Raw genomic sequence first — 18,134 nt, forward strand, 5'->3', positions numbered from 1 at the left:
GGCGTAGGCCGGCAGCTACAGCTCTGATTTGACCCTTAGCCTGGGAACCTTCATATGCTGCAGGTGCGGCCCTAAAAAGACCAAAAAACAAAACAAAACAAAACAAAACAAAAACAAACCCAGCTTCCAAAACAATGATTTGGCAGGCCCCAAAGGACAAAGGGGCAGTTAATGAAGGTCCTGTAAAGTAGGAATGAGAAGTCATTAATTATATTCTAGAGCATCCAACCTCACTGGATAGATGGCTGTGCCTCCATCTGGCCAACTGTCCCATTAACATGCCAATCGGGGCTACTTTTACTATCACGTTGGAGACATGTAAACAAAGCATATGGCACTAGACTCAATACCACCCCACTGATTGTGTGGATTCACATTGTGCTACCACATGATTAGTTTTTATAATCATCCTTGCCTCTACAGTCTCTCCTGAGCAAATGGATCACAAGTAAGCATACCGTATTATTAACATCATATTACAGCCTGCCTCTTGTTACTGAGTAATCTGGCAAATGGTATGCCTTGGTATCATGTGTGGGGTGATACTCAACACACCCACATTTCTAGAAAACCCTCCTGTCTATTACTCATATCTCACTTAAACACGTGAGCCAAGCAAACATGTTTTTCATGTATTCCTCATGGTTCATCTTCAGCCAGTGCCAAATGGTGACAGTCCTGACCCTCAGAAATGACATTTGATGGGGGATGTTTACTGGACTTTCAAATAAAAATCAAGTTCAGACCCCTAGGAAAGGCAAAACCAAAACAAAACACACTGAACCTCATACATGTTTCATATACATATTTATATATATTTCATGTACAAAGTTACATTCCGAACCCCAGGGATTCCATAATAGAAATAAATACTGAAATAACTACAATGCTAAATGAGCTTTTTGCTCACAGAAATGAAGCATCAGCCTCTAACCAAACAGCAAGTAGGACATACTAGAACCCATTTTTAAGATTATAGAGGCAAGTAAAATTCTGAATAAAATGTCTAGGACAAAAAAAACAAATGCAGAACATAAAATGGTTAAGTATATTCAAATACTGAGAAATGTATAACAAAATTAATAAAAACTTAATTTTTTTTAAAAAGAAAGGAAAGACATTTAGTGTTACAAAATAGCACAACCCTGTTAGAAAAGCATTTATGATTTCCACATTTATTTCTCTCTTCTCTTCCTGTTACAAACTGGGACCAAAATGAATCCCTTTCTCAACATGATCAATTCAGAAGAGCCCTAAATCTCGCTGAATCCTTTGGTAACGATCATAATACTCACAAGGAAATAAATATTCAGTTCCACAGCATTTGCAAGACACACGTTCTTTAGGACAGTTAATATTATGAGACAACTGTTTTGTTCTGTTTTGTCACTAAGGCAGCCTATGTTAAAGGGTCTATTCTCAAACGTAAGAAGTTACAAAAAAGAACAACACAGCAACTGAGAAGAATGTGTTTTAACCTTTTCTATGCAAACACACTTCATCTGAAAAGTTATGTGCTGCATATTTTGTGCTCAAAATGTTTTACACTCTCAACAAGCTGCAGCTATTAAGATATTCATTCCTATTTTAAAAATTTAGATCCACAGGAGTTCTCAAAACTGAGTTCCTAAAGAATATTCTCCCTTTGCCCCATAAGGATTTTAACCTGCATTTAGCAGTAAGTATTAGATTGACATATATGAATACTGCCGTTTCCGTAGATCAGTAATAGTTGAATATCAGCAACTTCACATGCTTCAACGTCATATATAAACCAAGCATAACAAAATAAGAAAATTCTGGGTATTCCTTTTTTCTTCTAATAGGGATAATTTTTTTTTTTTTTTTTTTTTACATAGACCAACCCGAGCTACTCTGGACTCTTCTCTATCATTGATAGTAGTAGCTACAGGCAGTTTATACCAACCGCTTGCTGCTTGCAACTATACATTTTGGCATCTACTTCCAAAGGCTTCAACCTTTACCAAAGTGAATGTTACAAGAACATATACCTATTATTGGGGAAAAAGCAGAAGTAAAACAATCTGTAGAAAATATTTAACTGAAATTACAAACATAAAGACAAGCCCTTAAAACAAATTGTACAGGCATTTTTGTACTCTCTAGTCCCTTAAGTTATTAACAGGGCCACAGATACCTGACAGCTTTAGATAATAAACTACATACCTACATTCCTTAAGTTAAAGCCAGCAAGTTTAAAAAGAGCAATAAACAACCATTGTAACATGCTTGCATTTTTCATGTTTTAACTCCTGGTTTCCTAAATTACATTCTGTCATAGAAACATGTAAAAGACTGAACAGCAAATGGGGTATGACTCTGGGATGTTTATTTCTTGGGATTAAAATTCCCAAACACTTTGGTGTCTTTTTTTTGTGTGTGAATTTATATAACATTCCTCCCAAATGTTTAAGGATGTGGGTTTTCTGTGTTTTTTGTTTTCTTTTTTTTTAAGGTATTGCCAAAAATGGCTCAGATTTAAAGTAAAATAAAAACATAGCTTATAAGCTATGGAAAAGTGACCTAAGTTTTGGTGCCCTGAAGAAAAGTGACTTAGCAGTTCAGGCAAGAAATCATCCTTTTAATACAGCTTTACCCAGAGTTTTTTTTTTTTCCCTCTAGTCATCTAAAGTGGCCACAACTGTACTGTGTACATAATGTGCTTATAGACACATGTAGCCAAATGGATTGAAAAGCCTCCTCTAATTCATTAAATCCTGTGAATTTTAAAATCTAGCCTAATCATCTCTATGCTTAAAAGACACTGGTAGTACTTTTCACTGGTAGTACTTTTCAGTGTCTTAGAAATATCTTTCTAAGACAGTTTACGAAAAAAGGCCCTGGACCTCAAGGATGCTTAGACAATCTGAGACCTCTGTTGCTTCCTTTTCCTGAAGTAGTTGTTGTAGTCCTTTTTTTTTTTTTTTTTAAATCCCCCTCTTTGTCCAATAAATTTATATTTTAAAATAGTGCTTAAATTTATATTTAGTTTTGCTTAAAGTAATGGATAATAAATGGTAAATGACATATTTTCAAGAAGCTTGAGAGGGAAAAAAACTGCAGCACAATGGGTTTTAAAAACTTCTTAAGCAAGAAAATCAGTTAAGCCTAGACTCCTTTTTTTAAATGGGCATTGTGAGTGAAAAGAGGTAATAACTTTTACTTTATGCTATTTTGGCTTTGTCTTCTCCTTCATGGTTTTCCTCTTTGAAGATGGCATTTTAATCTTAAAAAGGGCACAAAAGCTTAAATGTCATTTACATACAGAATATCAAGTCCTGGCAGTTGTGTTTTATATAGAACAAGAGAAAATCCCATTTCTAATCAAATCTCCCATTCAGTTCATTATGCCATATTCCATCACCAATACAGACTTACTCTTATTAACTGCTAAGAGCAGTCCAAGAACAACTGGTAAACAAGAAATTTTTTTATATGGAAAAAACTCATTCAACCAATATCACCCATTGGTACAAGAAATCCAAAACACATTTTCCATTTTAAAAAAGTTCCCCCATTGCTGAAGTATATCGTCTAAGTCTTATAAATAATAAACCTTTGAAATATGTCAGTGTGAAAATGAGACTAACCTCAAAAACAAACAAAAAAACAAATAGAATATTCAGAGAAGCAGGCCTCATAAACTTTAGAGCTCTAATAAGTCAGAAACAAGAAACTTTTATTTAAATAGTGTAGTCTTAATTTCTTTAATATAAAACCCCCCATGAAACTTGATGAAAACAAAGTTTTATATACCATATAAACAAGATTTGTCAGATTTGAAAGTGAAAGCAGTTTACAGTTAGCTTTTAGCCCTCTCGGGTCATTTAGATAGATCCTGATATTAGTTTGTGTCAATTTTATGATACAATGGGGAAAATTTTACTATTGTACTTAATAGTACAGTTTCATTTATCAAGTGTTTCCATTAATTCCATTATTAGTGACAGGTAAAAAGTGACCCCATTAAATGAAGTGAGCGACATTAGCTGTGGCAGAGTAAACCACATCTGGATTGCTTTCTATAATTCACCAGTTTGCAGAAAGTAAACATTCTTTGATTTGTTCATAACATACTGAAATTGCCTAGAACACTGGTGCAGTAAAACAGCTAGTTAACTGTATTGTTACGGTAGGACAGATTTTATAGTATAAAGTCGACAAGAAAAAAAATGCTCACACATTATGTGGTGAAACTTATTTCACAAAGAGAGCATTAAATAAAGGGAAAAAGGGAAAATAAACCATGCAGAAGAGACGGCTTCCCTGTTACCACCTGTTTCCTATGGGTTCACTCACTACCATACATCACTTGCCACACTATCAAGTGACTCCTTTCTGCTTTGGTGACAGAAGGTTCGAGTGGAAGATCTTCTCCAAGAAGCTCTGATTCCCCACCTTCATCACCTGGTAGATGATAAAGAGACTGAAGTTAGGTTAAGCATGGGAGATGTATATCAGATTCATGGTTAGTCCATGAGCGGTATGTCTGACACCCATTTCAGAGAACACAGGGAAAGAAATGCCATGAGATCAATTTCCCATTGCTAAAATATTACAGGATATGAAGAAGGAAATGGAGGCAAAAAAGAATTGAATTTAAAATTCAATTTTTAGGAGTTCCCATCGTGGCTCAGAGGTTAACGAATCCAAGAACCATGAGGTTGTGGGTTCGATCCCTGGCCTTGCTCAGTGGGTTAAGGATCTGGCGTTGCCATGAGCTGTGGTGTAGGTTGCAGACGTGGCTCGGATCCTGCATTGCTGTGGCTCTGGCGTAGGCCAGCAGCTACAGCTCCGATTTGATCCCTAGCCTGGGAACCTCCATATGCCGCGGGAGCAGCCCAAGAAAATGGCAAAAAGACAAAAAAAAAAATTCAGTTTTTAGGAGTTCTCATCATGGCTCAGTGGTTAACGAACCCAACTAGTATCCACGAGGACAACGGTTTGATCCCTGGCCCTGTTCAGTGGGTTAAGGATCTGGGGTTGCCATGGGCTGTGGTGTAAGTAGGTCACAGATGTGGCTCAGATCCCACGTTGCTATGGCTATGGCGTCGGCTGCCGGTTACAGCTCTGATTCGACCCCTAGCCTGGGAACTCCCATGTGCCGTGGGTGTGGCCCTAAAATAAATAAATAAATAAATAAATAAATAAATAAAATTTTAAAAGCATACTTTTAAAATCAACCTATGCTTTAAGACGAATCTGCTTTTGGAGTTCCTGTCGTTGCACAGTGATTAACGAATCCAACTAGGAATCAGAGGTTGTGAGTTCGATCCCTGGCCTTGCTCAGTGGGTTAAGGATCCGGTGTCGCCGTGAGGAGGTTGCAGACACGGTTCAGATCCTGCGTTGCTGTGACTCTGGCGTAGGCCGCTAAAGCTCTGATTCAACCCCTAGCCTGGGAACCTCCATGTGCCGCGGGAGCAGCCCTAGAAAAGGCAAAAAAAGACCAAAAAAAAAAAAAAGACAAATCTGCTTTTCATGCTGTATTACCCAGAGTTACTGATAAATCTGCTTAAGCAATTTTTATGTTTTTTTTTTTTAATTTTTATAGCCACATCCATGACATATATACATTCCCAGGCCAGGGATTGAATCTGAGCTGCAAGGTGCAACCCAAACCACAGTTGTGGCAACGCCAGATCCTTTAACCCACTGCACCAGGCCAAGGACAGAATCCGCACCTCTGCAGTGATCTGAGACACTGCAGTCAGATTCTCTGTGCAGTGTGCCACACAGGAACTCCTTTAGTATTTTTAGGACCCATGACGAAAGAGATTTTTAGGGGAAATGGAAAAACCACATAAAGATTTTATAAACATATTACTCAGTATGATTCCAACTACCATGCTATATTGAAAAAAAAGTTCCAAATATCACTCCAGCTAAGCGAAGTCCATCTCTATAAAGGAATCCTGAACCAAGAGTCACTTATTTAAAACACTTTGAAGCAACTCCATTCCTGCTGATATCACCAGATCAACCGATTCCTAAACTTAACATCGAAAGCCCTGCCTTAAAAATGTGTCAGTAAGCCTTCTGCATCAGATTTTAGTTTATTACATGTGGCACACTGTCCCTTATATAACCCTAAATTTTATTTTTCATACTTTATTAGTTGCCATAAAGCCTTACGTTTAGAAAGGTTTCCAGTCACTGTGATTTCAGGCCAGTCCAAAGGATCCCTTTATGTATTGTAAATAGATAAATTTACATTGCAGTGCTTTATAGTTTACAAATCACTACACTTTTAGAAACATCTATACCCGCATTTTCTTTGAAATCTCTATGGCCATTCCTCCCTAAATCTACCCTTCATAAGCTCTAATTATTCTTGGAGTTCCTGCCGAGGCTCAGCAGTTAACAACACTGGCTAGCATCCATAAGGACATGGGTTCGAAGCCTGGCCTTGCTCAGTGGGTTAAGGATCCTGCGTTGCCATGAGCTGTGGTATAGGTCGCAGACCTGGCTTGGATCCCACGTTGCTGTGGCTTTGGTGTAGGCTGGCGGCTATAGCTCCAATTTGACCCCTAGCTTGGAAACTTCCATATGCCCATGGGTGTGGCCATTAAAAAAAAAAAAGATGAAGAAGAAAAACAAAATAAAACAAAAACATGAAAGTGTGTGTGGGGGGGAGAAATATAAAGTCATTTTCCAAATAAAGAGTTCAAAGAAAACCCCTTAGAAATCACTTATCTTAGTTTCTTGTTTGAAATCACTTATCTGAGTTTCCTGTTTGCTATGGGTGAAAAACTACATTATGGAACAGTGGAAAGAGAGCTGCCAGAAGCAATGACATACCCATTCGGAAGTCAATGTAGCCCTCTCCTCCACTGATGACTAGCATAGACTTCAAGGGTGTTTGGCTGCCAGGCTCCTGTGCAGATGGCCCTACTTTGTCAGCTGTTAGATCTGTGCCACTGCTGCCACTCTGTGGGCTGATGACTTGACCTATTTATAGAAGAACAGAAGAAAATATTACTTATCACAGATTAGGGTGGGAGAAACAATTTTTTTTCTGAATATTTTCATAGAGCAGAACAAAAAGCTAAGTATCCCATAGTACGACCAAAAGTACGGGAATGTTGGAAGCCTCTGCATGATCAGAAAATATCAATAAAGGTCACCAAAGCCTCATTTGAAAATCTAAGTAAAGCCACTTTATATTAAAGCAGAAATAGGTTCAGAATCCAGCATGAGATCTGTATATGGCTCGGCTGGTCTTAGCTGCCTGCTTCAGACTATTATAATCTACTTTATTTCATCTGAGGAACAGTGAGTGGAAAGATCTCTCCCCTGCAAGGGTACATGTGCATTTGTATAAGAGAATGAGAAAGGTCTTCAATTTAAGCCTTATGAATTTGGACATTCATAATTAATATTCAAATTGATTTCAAATCCATGGGTTTCCTCATATTTAAGAAAAGTACATTTTATTTTTAATTTAGATTACACAAATAAAATTCCTAGTAAATGTGTAATTTGTCCTAACATTTAAGTTCTAAGATAGAATCCTTTTTTTTTTTTTCCCCTTTTTTGCCCCATCCCAAGGCATGTGGAGTTCCCCGGCCAGGGATCAAATCTGAGTGGAGGTACAACATTTGCCACAGATGCAGCAATGCTGGATCCTTGCCTGGCATCAAACCCGCATTCCTGCCACTGCAGAGACACCACTGATCCCACTGTACCACAACAGGGACACCTAAGGTAGAATCTTTGAGCATGAAATGATAGAGAGAGACCTTGAAATACTATTCACATGATAATTTCTATGACATCTCTCTTAGAAAGCTCTGAGTGTGGATTATTTGTTCTTGCCAGATATGCTGTCCTTTGGTCAAACTAGTGACTATGCCTCCAGGCAACAGCAGGACACAGTCCTATGATGTGATACACCTTATAAATGATTAATTTATGTTGGACATGGATAGGACAGCTTGATTTATTTTCATAGTGTCTTATTCATGTATTACTCAGTTAGACTCTGGAAGAAATTAAGCCTGCCAGTTCTGTTAGCAGACTGGTTTAGCTTTGCCAGAGAAGCAAGGGCACAGTGGTATTATATTAATTAAGGCCAAGCTGGGTGTTTAATCCTTAGGGCCAACTGGTCAACAAACAACAATGCACTTCCGGATTTGTACCCAAGAGCAAAGTCTTTCCCACAGGGCACAAGGTCTACTGTTCTTAACAGTGGAGGAGAGAAGAGAAAAAAACCTACAGGTTCATCCATAGGAAAATGGATAAGAAGTAGCACACTGGGAGTTAACCACATTGTGTTGCAGTGGTTAAGAATCTAATTGCTGGAGTTCCCGTCGTGGCGCAGTGGTTAACGAATCCGACTAGGAACCATGAGGTTGCGGGTTCGGTCCCTGCCCTTGCTCAGTGGGTTAAGGATCCGGCGTTGCCGTGAGCTGTGGTGTAGGTCACAGACGCCGCTCGGATCCCGCGTTGCTGTGGCTCTGGTGTAGGCCGGTGGCTACAGCTCTGATTCGACCCCTAGCCTGGGAACCTCCATATGCCGCGGGAGTGGCCCAAGAAATAGCAAAAAGCCAAAAAAAAAAAAAAGAATCTAATTGCAGGAATTCCTGTTGTGGCTCAGCAGGTTAAGAACCAAACGTTGTCTCTCAGTATTTGGGTTTGATTCCTGGCCTTGCTCAGTGGGTTATGGATCTGTTGTTGCTGTGAGCTATGGCGTAGGTTGCAGAGATGGCTCAGATCTGGTGTTGCTGTGGCTCTGGCATAGGCTAGCAGCTACAGCTCATGGCCCAGGAACTTCCATATGCCACAGGTGTGGCTGTAAAAAGAAAAAAGAATCTGACTGCAGCAGCTCTGGTCATTGCAAAGGCTCAGGTTCGAACCCTGACCCTGGCCCTGGCCCGGCTCAGTGGGTTAAAGGACCTTGTACTGCTGCAGCTCTACTGTACATCACAGCTGTGGCTCAGATTGAATCCTTGGCCCGGGAACTTCCATTTGCTGTGGCTGTGGTCATTTTAAAAAAAAAAGTAGCACATTTGTTCAGATATTACAATACCACAGTTAAATGAATAAATATAAATATTAAATTTCAAAAATGAGAAACAAGTTGCAGAAAAAAAATATGTAACATAAGACTTAAGTTCAAAAATACAAATATATCTTGTTTATAGGTATGCTCCAATGTAGTAAAAATACCAAAACATGGCCAGGAAGATACACGTCAACTTCAGAAGAGTTTTAAATGGAGAGGGGAATGGGATTAGAGAGACACGAAGGAGACCCAAAGGGGACTCCATTACATTTATTTTATTTTGAGAAAAGCAAGTAAAGATTATTACCAGCAATTCCATTTCTAGGAGTTTATCCTAGAGGATAACTCTACAAAAACATACACAGGAAGCACATTACCATGTTGTTAAGAATCCTGAATCACTGGTTAGGGTAACATGTGCTGGCCCTACACTACGTACATTTAATCATTCAATCTTTGGAATACCCTTGGAAAATGAGTGTGATAGCTAATTTTGTGGGTCAACTTGGCTAGGTTACAGTGCCCAGCTATGCGGTCAAACTCCAGTCTAGATACTGCTGTGAAGGTATTTTTTAGATATAAAGAACATTTAAGTCAGTGGGCTTTGAGTAAAGCATATTACTCTCCATAATGTGGGTGGGCCAATCAGTTGAAGATCCTAAGAGACAAAGATAGGTCCACCAAGGAAAAGGGAATTCTGCCCTCAGGCTGCTTTTAGACTTGAGCTGCAAAACAACTCTTTCTTAGGCCTCCAACCTGCTCTGCAGATCTCAGACTTGCTAGCCTCCATAATCACGAAGCAATTTCTTAAATCAATCAACCTACCAACCAGCCTCTCTCCCTCTCACACATGCACACCCTACTGGTTCTGTTTCTCTTCAGAACCCTGAGAAACCACCATGTCTAACGTCACACGGTTGGTGTGGCAAAGCCAGATTTGAATTTTGTCTAACTTCTAAACTTGCCTCTAATGGGGAAAAAAAAAATCCAAAACATAGGTCCTGCTTAGAGACGGTCAGAACATCATTTTAGTATTCTCTGGACAAACATTTTCCACTGGATGTCACCACTGCCACCTTTCATCTGGATGGTGCTTTATAGTTCCCAAAGCACTTTCATTAATCTTCACAACAAATGAGGTTGACAGAACAGATATTTATCACATTCACTTAGAAAATGAAGAAATGAGTATCAGATGTTAAGCAATTTGTTTAAGAAAATAAGACAAGTGGCCAGGCCGAGACCCCCAGACTCCTAGTCTATTGCTCTTTGCCACAACACTGACAAAACTACCAGAGCACAATCTCCATCTCTTCCTGAATACAGCCTTGATGATAGGGGCTTCTTTCTAGATATCTCCCTTATGAAGCCAAAATCATTTTGGTATCCTGCAGTGACAAAATAATATCATTGATTTTCAAAAGTAAAGAAGTCTCTTTTTTTTTTCTTTCTGTCTTTTTGCTATTTCTTTGGGCCGCTTCCGCAGCATATGGAGGTTCCCAGGCTAGGGGTCCAATCGGAGCTGTAGCCACCGGCCTACGCCAGAGCCACAGCAATGCAGGATCCGAGCCGCGTCTGCAACCTACACCACAGCTCACGGCAACGCCAGATCGTTAACCCACTGAGCAAGCGCAGGGACCGAACCCGCAACCTCATGGTTCCTAGTCGGATTCGTTAACCACTGCGCCATGACGGGAACTCCAATAAGTCTCTTAAATAAAAATCAAGTTTGCTTTAGGGTAGAGAAGAGAGTCCCAAAAAAGCTTCAGTAAAGTATTCCTACAGTACTTTATTCATACCTCCAGTACAGAACATTTCATGCATCATATTGGAATTATCTGTAGTTTCAGTATTTAGTATTGGACTAGGAAGAGGAACAGACATTTGACCCTTGAACAACTCGGGGGGTGGGGTACAAAACTCTGAGTGTAATTAGTAGCCAGCCCTCCACATTCAGGTCGTGTAGTACTTAAGTGTTTACTACTGAAAAAAATCCATGTATAAGTGGATCCGTGCAATTCAGATGCTTATTGTTCAAGGGTCAGCTGGACATGCAACTTCTCATTAGAATAACTCACCTGGAACTGCCACAAAGAATTTCACAGCATCCCGGTGCCCATGGAAGCAAAGTTGTGCATGTGCCATTGAACAATAGGGTATGAATGTCCCTGGTGTCACTTTATCACTGTTTTCATCACCATATACTCGGATGACACTTCCAGGGCGATTTCCCGATGCTCCTGAGGTTTTATTTGCTGCAACAGAAAAACCAAACACCAAATATTTCCCTCTAGAAAACAGTAATGATACAAGACGTTACTGGTTAATCCTTATGATATTATCTAAAAGCTACAGCCAGTTGAGATAAAACAAGGGCAGCGATGCCAATTCAAGACAAAGCTGGAAAAAAGAGATATATAGCATGCTAGTTATTTTTAAGTATCTCAGTAAATGGAGTGGGGGATTTTGCCAGTCTAGCAATAACTAAATTTACTTTTAAAAAACCCTATTAATTTTTTAAAAGTCACTTTAGTTAACAAAAGAAAACAGATTTCTTAGGTATGTCTCTTTTGTTTTAAAATCCTCATTTTAGAAAACTAACCGGGTATATAGCTTAAAGTGAATAGGTATATTTTCAAGTAAAATTTTTATAGTTTATCTTCTGATTTTTTTTTCTCCCCTGTGGTCAGAATATCTCACTTGAAGGGTGGTAAAAGCTGTATTTAAAAAGACCCAGCCAGTACAATAGAGTAGTTTTTATTTACACCAGACTAATGGTTTGCTGAATTATTTTAGAATGAGCAGACTCACAAAACATCCCCATTCCATGGGCCAGTAAGTGAATGAAAGTAACATGATCGATAACAAGAGTAAACAACGTAGATTAATGACAGTTTTCAGAGATGTTTTGTGTTTTTATTGGAGGGAAAACAAAGTCTGAAAGAAAAGTTCAGCTGCAACAAAAGAGGATAAACAGACTAAGCTGCTGAGCAGTAGTTTGGTGGCCATGTAACAAATATTAAAAAAACAAAAACAAAAAAACACCTGCTGCAATGCAGTGACTGCAAGTGGATGACATTTAGGAACATTCAAGAGGGTATCTAGAGACGTGAGAACGGCCTCACGGTGGCCATGAGAAGCCGGGAAGAGTGTGGTTCAGGATCTGCACTTACCCCTCAGCCCCAGTAAACGTCCCTGGTGGAGGATTACGGCTAAAGTGAGAGAGGAGGAAAGGGGACATGGAGAGGTGCATGACAGGGAGGAGAAGGATTACTATGAGCCCCACTCTCAGCATCTTCTATCTGAACCCAGGAGCTCAAAGCTCCTAACTAAATTAACAAATCCAACTTGGTATAATACCAAGAAACACACAAAGTTCTTACCAAAGCCTCTAAAGAATATCTCTGCTCAAAAAGGATTTGAGTAAATTTTATTTCCTGCTTTTCTTAATTATAAAGCAATTTCACCAAATAAGAACTTATTGGGGAATATTTCCTAAATGCTACTATTTCCCCCTTTTCTTTAAAAAATGCAGTGCTGGAGTTCCCACTGTGCCAGGTAGGTATCCATGAGGATGTGGGTTCCATCCCTAGTCTTGCTTAGTGGGTTAAGGAACCAGCATTGCTGCAAGCTGTAGCGTAGGTCACAGAGATGGCTCGGATCCCACGTTGCTGTGGCTGTGGTGTAGACCAGTGGCTACGGCTCCAATTTGAGCCCTAGCTTGGGAATTTCCATATGCTGCAGGTGCAGTCCTAAAAAAGACCCCCCCACCAGAAAAAAATTTGTGCAAATAATTATGCTAAAATGAAGCTCTACAAAGAACTGAAATGAACTCTGGGGAACCTGGAATCTCTTAGGACATAAGAAGTGGTCTAAACATGCAGATTTATAAGTAATTGTAGAAAAACAGCCGGGATTAAGAATTTGCGTTCTTTAAAAAGGCTCCAGACATACCACCATCCAGTCCTCCTCCTTTCCCCTGAAAACTCTAAGGTGTTTGTTTATTAACTTATTTTATGGACTTGGAAGAACCATTCCCTGCCCATGAATTTTGCAACACAAAAACTTATTTAATGAATGATCAATGTAATGGAACACAATATGGAAAACATACAATGTACATTTTGTTCATAAAAATAATAATAATGGAGTACAATATAAAAAACATACAATGTACATTTTGTTCACAATCTTTTCAAATACATTATAGATGCTTGTCTCCATCATAGGAAAGGTTTGCTGACCTCCTAAGAAATTTTTCTCATAACCCTAAGCCAAATGGAATATCCTAAACTAACTGCTACAGAGATACAAAAACCTAGGATATTCCTAGTTAGGTAATGTTTTTGGATACTGGTATAATAAAGCTGGAAGAAAAATGGACTTCGACCATTATTTAAAAGATGAAATAGGACTGGGGTTCCTAAAATGAGAAAAAAATTTCTTGCCATGAAAAACTTTTAACTGTAAATGTTGGTCCTGATACATTTGCTAGAGTTTATAAATTTCATAGAAAGAGTGAAGGGACAATAGATCTTTGCCATCCACTTCACTTTCTGAATTACCACAGATTTGCCAATAACTAAACAATTCCTTCCACCTGAATTCCAGACTTGACTATTCCCTGTAACTCCTAACTGCACTGTGAAAGTCAGCTAAAAACATACTTACTTTCCGTCAGTGGGATGGAGATAATGACACCGTTTCCTGTCCCCACCCACAAACGATTGCAAGACACCATAAGAGCTGTGATCCTCACAAAAGAGAAGCCCAGTTTTCCAGTACCTATACAATGGAAGGAAAAACATTTTATTGAAAAACTTGAGCAGATGATGTTTTAAGTTCCAAGTCCATCAGAGTACTGGATTAATAGAGAGGACATGTAATCAGAGTTAGGGGGATGTTTCCTGAAGGTGAACACCAATCAAGGCTAACTCTCATTTGCTATTATCATCTATCTGACAATTTATGGTTAATGGAAAAAAATTCCAAAAGTGGCTGGCATTACATTATCTTTCAGAAGGAAGATACTGTGCACCTGGAAGCATGATTAGTATTTATTTAAGAAGCTGCAAATCCAACTAACCAAACCAAACCAAATCAAAACACACAAAAAAACAAACAAACAAAAAAAACCCTCAACAAAAACAGTTTACTTAGATTGGGGAAATCAAATGTCCTTCCACAAGCTGAGAAAGTTTTAGATTGCCTTAAATTTCTCTGCATAAGTAAGAAACAATCTTTGCTAACAAAACCCATACTCTTTCCTTGTTTACATATTTGGGTCTAAAGCAGATCTAATCCTAAATTTTAGGATAGCATATGCACATAATTTAGGGAGTATGAATGCATGTTTTTATTTTAAGGGAATTTTTTAATTGATCTTATTTTCACAAATTTGAGAGGCAAAATTATTAAAAGCTAATAGATTTAAGACAAACAGCAGTGTTCCTGTTGTAGCTCAGTGGGTTAAGGATCTGGGGTTGGTGCAAGCTGCAGTGTAGGTCACAGATGCGGCTTGGTTCTGGTGGTGCTGTGGCTGTGGTGTAGCCTGGAAGCTGCAGCTCTGATTTGACCCCGAGCCTGGGCACTTCCGTAAGCCCCAGGTGTGGCCCTAAAAAGAAAAGGAGGAGGAGAAAAAAAAAATTCAAACAGCATTTAGTTACTCATAAATCCTACTGACTAGAAATGAGAATATGATCATAGAATCACAGTGTTAGTCTAAGCTAGCGATCTTTAACCTATGGTCAAAGTATATTTCTGGAATTTGTGTGTGTGTGTGTGTGTGTGTGTGTATTCTAGGGAGAGGCATGGCTATCATGTTTTTTGAAGTCGACAACCATAAAAAGGTTAAAAACCACCAATGCAGTTCAACCTCTCTTGATAAAGAAATCATTTACAACATCCCTAAGAGTCACGTAGCAGTGAACTGTGTGCTAAGGATACTGCAAGGAACAAGCCAGAGATAATCCCCTGCCTTTCATACGGCTTAAGTTTTATGGAGGAGAGAGACAGTATAATATTGGTATAACCACAGTAATAAGGCAATGTAGAAAAAGTATGAGAGGACCTAGATCAAACTGGGAGATTAGGAAAGGTCTCTTCCGGATGTGACACGTAAGCCATGACCTGAAAGCCAAGTAAAAAGGGATTAAAAACGGCTCAGCACACATGAGGATATAGCACATGTGAAGGCCTTGAAACAGTAAAGGACTTGTTGAGTTTAGGTCAGTGTAGGCAGAACAGAGTGAGTGAGGAGAGTGGTCCAGACCTTTTAAGTTCTTCTGATAATGTCACAAAATGTCATCTCACCTAAGGACAAGAATATTCTAAAAGTGGCTGGCATTATATAAGTAGAGGTACGTCATGGTGCTATGGGCACACTGGTTATTACGCAGAAGATCAGCTGGAGTGGAGATAGGGAGACAGTCAAGAGGCTCATGGTCACCTAGGGGAGAAAGGATGGTGACCTGGCCTAGAGGAACAGTGGGAGAGATAAAGACATAACTGATGTAAGATATTTGGGAGGAAGACTTGACAGTTCCTAGTGAGGGATTAGGTGTGAGGAACAAGAAAGAAGTCAAAAATGATCCCAAGTTTCTGTCAAGTACCACAGGGTAGATGGAGCATCTGCCTGACACTTTCAGTGATAAGAGATCACTATTCCTGAGACAACTTATTCAGTGGTTCTACCCAGCATGTAGGACCATTTAAGAATAAACCAGGGAGTTCCTGTAATGCCTCAGTGGTGACGAACCCAACCAGTATCAATGAGGATGGACGTGGGTTTGATCCCTGGCCTCGCTCAGTGGGTTAAGGATCTAGCGTTGCCGTGTAGATCACAGACATGGCTCAGATCTGGTGTTGCTGTGGCGGTGGCATTGGCCTGCAGCTGCAGCTCCAATTTGACCCCTAGCCTGGGAACTATGCCATGGGTGCAGCCCTAAAAAAAAATTAATTAATCAATTAAAAAATAATAATAATAATTAAAAAAATAAAAAGATAAAAACCAACCAACCAACCAACAAATCATTTTCGGATGGTTTATGATTGACAAAGATAAAATGCTTTGGAAGCTTACCTAGCATTTTGCTTACATAAGGCTCAATGTCCACATCCTGCAGATGTTGGTAAGTGTGAGCATGATACAGGCGGAGTGTAGAATCCAAACGAATGGAGACCCACACACCATCACCCACCCACGCAAGCTGCCGCACTTGGCTCTCCTTCCTAGGGTGTGCATCAAATGATTTCTAGGAAAATTGTTCAATCACAATGTTATTTTTATTATTTAGGATTTTTTATTAGGTTATTTCTATTACATAGAAGCGTTTAAAAACTGTGCTAATTTAATTTGTACAATAATTTGGAAGACTATATATTAAAAGAGGAGCCTTTGTTAAATTAAAAATAGTAAATATTGTTTACTCTTATATACACAATTGTTATTATCCTAGACTGCAAAACAAAACGAAGAAGCACTAAAGGATGTCGGATTCTAGCATTGTGTGGGATATCAACTTCTGAAAGCAACACTGGCACATTCATATCACGTAACAGTGTTCTTAACAAAAAGACTGAATTTGATCTCAGGACTTCAGAGCAATACATGGAATAAGATAATTAAATAAAATACATATGTACAAAATTAGACATACACAACAATGCTATGTGTGTGGGGGGTGTGGGTGTGGGTATGTCTATCTCTGCATGTAAGGAATACATCTGAAAAATAAACACCAAATGTTTAAATTTGGAACTTTTAGGGTTGGGAACAGGATTTGAGACAAAGGGAGAAGAACTTACACCTTAAAAATTTCCAACTGTTCTTTAAAAAAAAAAAAAATTAGAAGAAATTAATGTATTGTGGCAAAACTTTTGTCTAAGAAAATAATACTAAAGAGGTTTTTTTGTTTTTACAACAAATTTGCACTGTGATATTATTCCTCAGTCTGGATACACATGTAGTAGTGGGAGAGACTTGGGAGTCCTCCTCCCAAACAGCAGATACATAACTAAACATTTCAAGAGTCACGTATTCAAATAATACATGTACGCATCTATGGATGCTCAGACACACATGCAGACATTTATGTGTGAATTCACCCTCGTTTTAAAAAAAAGTACTTCCCACCATAATAGTCAAAAGCGGCAACAGAGGTAAAGCAACACAGAAAGCTGAGAAGTCATTCTCTGTAACAGTGAAGTACCCTAAAACACATAGATTCAGAAAACAATTTCTAAAGAAGCTGAAAATTATTAGTCTTAGGGTCTTCAGATAATACAGATTCAACATGTACAGAACACATGAGTTAACTTGCCTCTATCTTCATGGCCTTTGGCTGAACCACATAAATTTTGTTCCTATAGCCACACCACACTTTGTCATGTACCACAGTCATGCATCGAATGGAATGGTGAGGTCGTCCAAGATCTAACAAGTGATAGTTTGACAAATCCCACTGCCCATCTTTAAAATAAGAAAGAGATTATTAGGTTACGCATACCACCTTTTACCCAATTTTAACTCAAGAAACATTCTATTTGGGTGTGTAATTAAATTTATTGATGAAACACTCTCAAATACCATGTATTCAGTATATCTTTATTTGCAGAGGTTAAATTCTCTTATTATATAAAAGGCAAAGTTGGAAGAGACCTCAAAGGTCATCTAGCCTAACCTGTCACCCCTTATGCTCTCAACAGCAGTGATGTGATAAATCATTCATAAGTTATCTGTTTATAATAATATTTTATGAATTAGAATGGATTTAAGGTTATTTTGGGTATAACATCTCTCTTGCTCATTTGCATTTTGATGTATTCTGGGGGGGAGAAGTCAAGGGCAACTTATTGCTGACACTTTAGAAATTATACATACTATAATTTTAGCAATGGTAGAAATACATACGAATGAGAACCAACCACTGGAAGCTTACTTTGCTTGAACAACTTCAGTGAAAGAAAACATACTGCCTCACAAACCAGCTGTTCCACTTTAAGAAAGCCATAACTGTTTGAAAAATATCCCCCATACCTAGCTCAAGTCTTGACTCCTTGTATGTAATCACTCATTAGTCTACAGTTTTGCCCAATGGAAGTACAGAA

The 18,134-nt window shown here is 38.8% G+C and overlaps 1 protein-coding gene across 10 annotated transcripts in view; it reads right to left on the reverse strand.

Annotated features, from left to right (window-relative positions):
* Positions 1-790: 790 nt before the first annotated feature.
* The window catches only part of SPAG9 (sperm associated antigen 9), a 144,640-nt gene continuing 127,296 nt past the window's right edge, over positions 791-18,134 (reverse strand). For 5 of the 10 annotated variants that reach the window (XM_047759109.1, XM_047759107.1, XM_047759104.1 and 2 more), the window contains 7 exons: positions 17,348-17,496; positions 16,108-16,279; positions 13,698-13,811; positions 12,200-12,238; positions 11,105-11,281; positions 6,821-6,970; positions 791-4,428 (listed from right to left, as the gene is read on the reverse strand). In XM_047759109.1, the coding sequence (XP_047615065.1) occupies positions 4,313-4,428; positions 6,821-6,970; positions 11,105-11,281; positions 12,200-12,238; positions 13,698-13,811; positions 16,108-16,279; positions 17,348-17,496 (917 nt within the window). In that variant the 3' untranslated portion in view covers positions 791-4,312. Of the gene's footprint in view, positions 4,429-6,820; positions 6,971-11,104; positions 11,282-12,199; positions 12,239-13,697; positions 13,812-16,107; positions 16,280-17,347; positions 17,497-18,134 lie in introns of those variants that run through there. The other 5 variants (XM_047759108.1, XM_047759106.1, XR_007132007.1 and 2 more) reach the window with 4 other exon arrangements.

The sequence above is a fragment of the Phacochoerus africanus genome, chromosome 14 (assembly GCF_016906955.1).
Source record: "Phacochoerus africanus isolate WHEZ1 chromosome 14, ROS_Pafr_v1, whole genome shotgun sequence".
Taxonomy (NCBI): domain Eukaryota; kingdom Metazoa; phylum Chordata; class Mammalia; order Artiodactyla; family Suidae; genus Phacochoerus; species Phacochoerus africanus.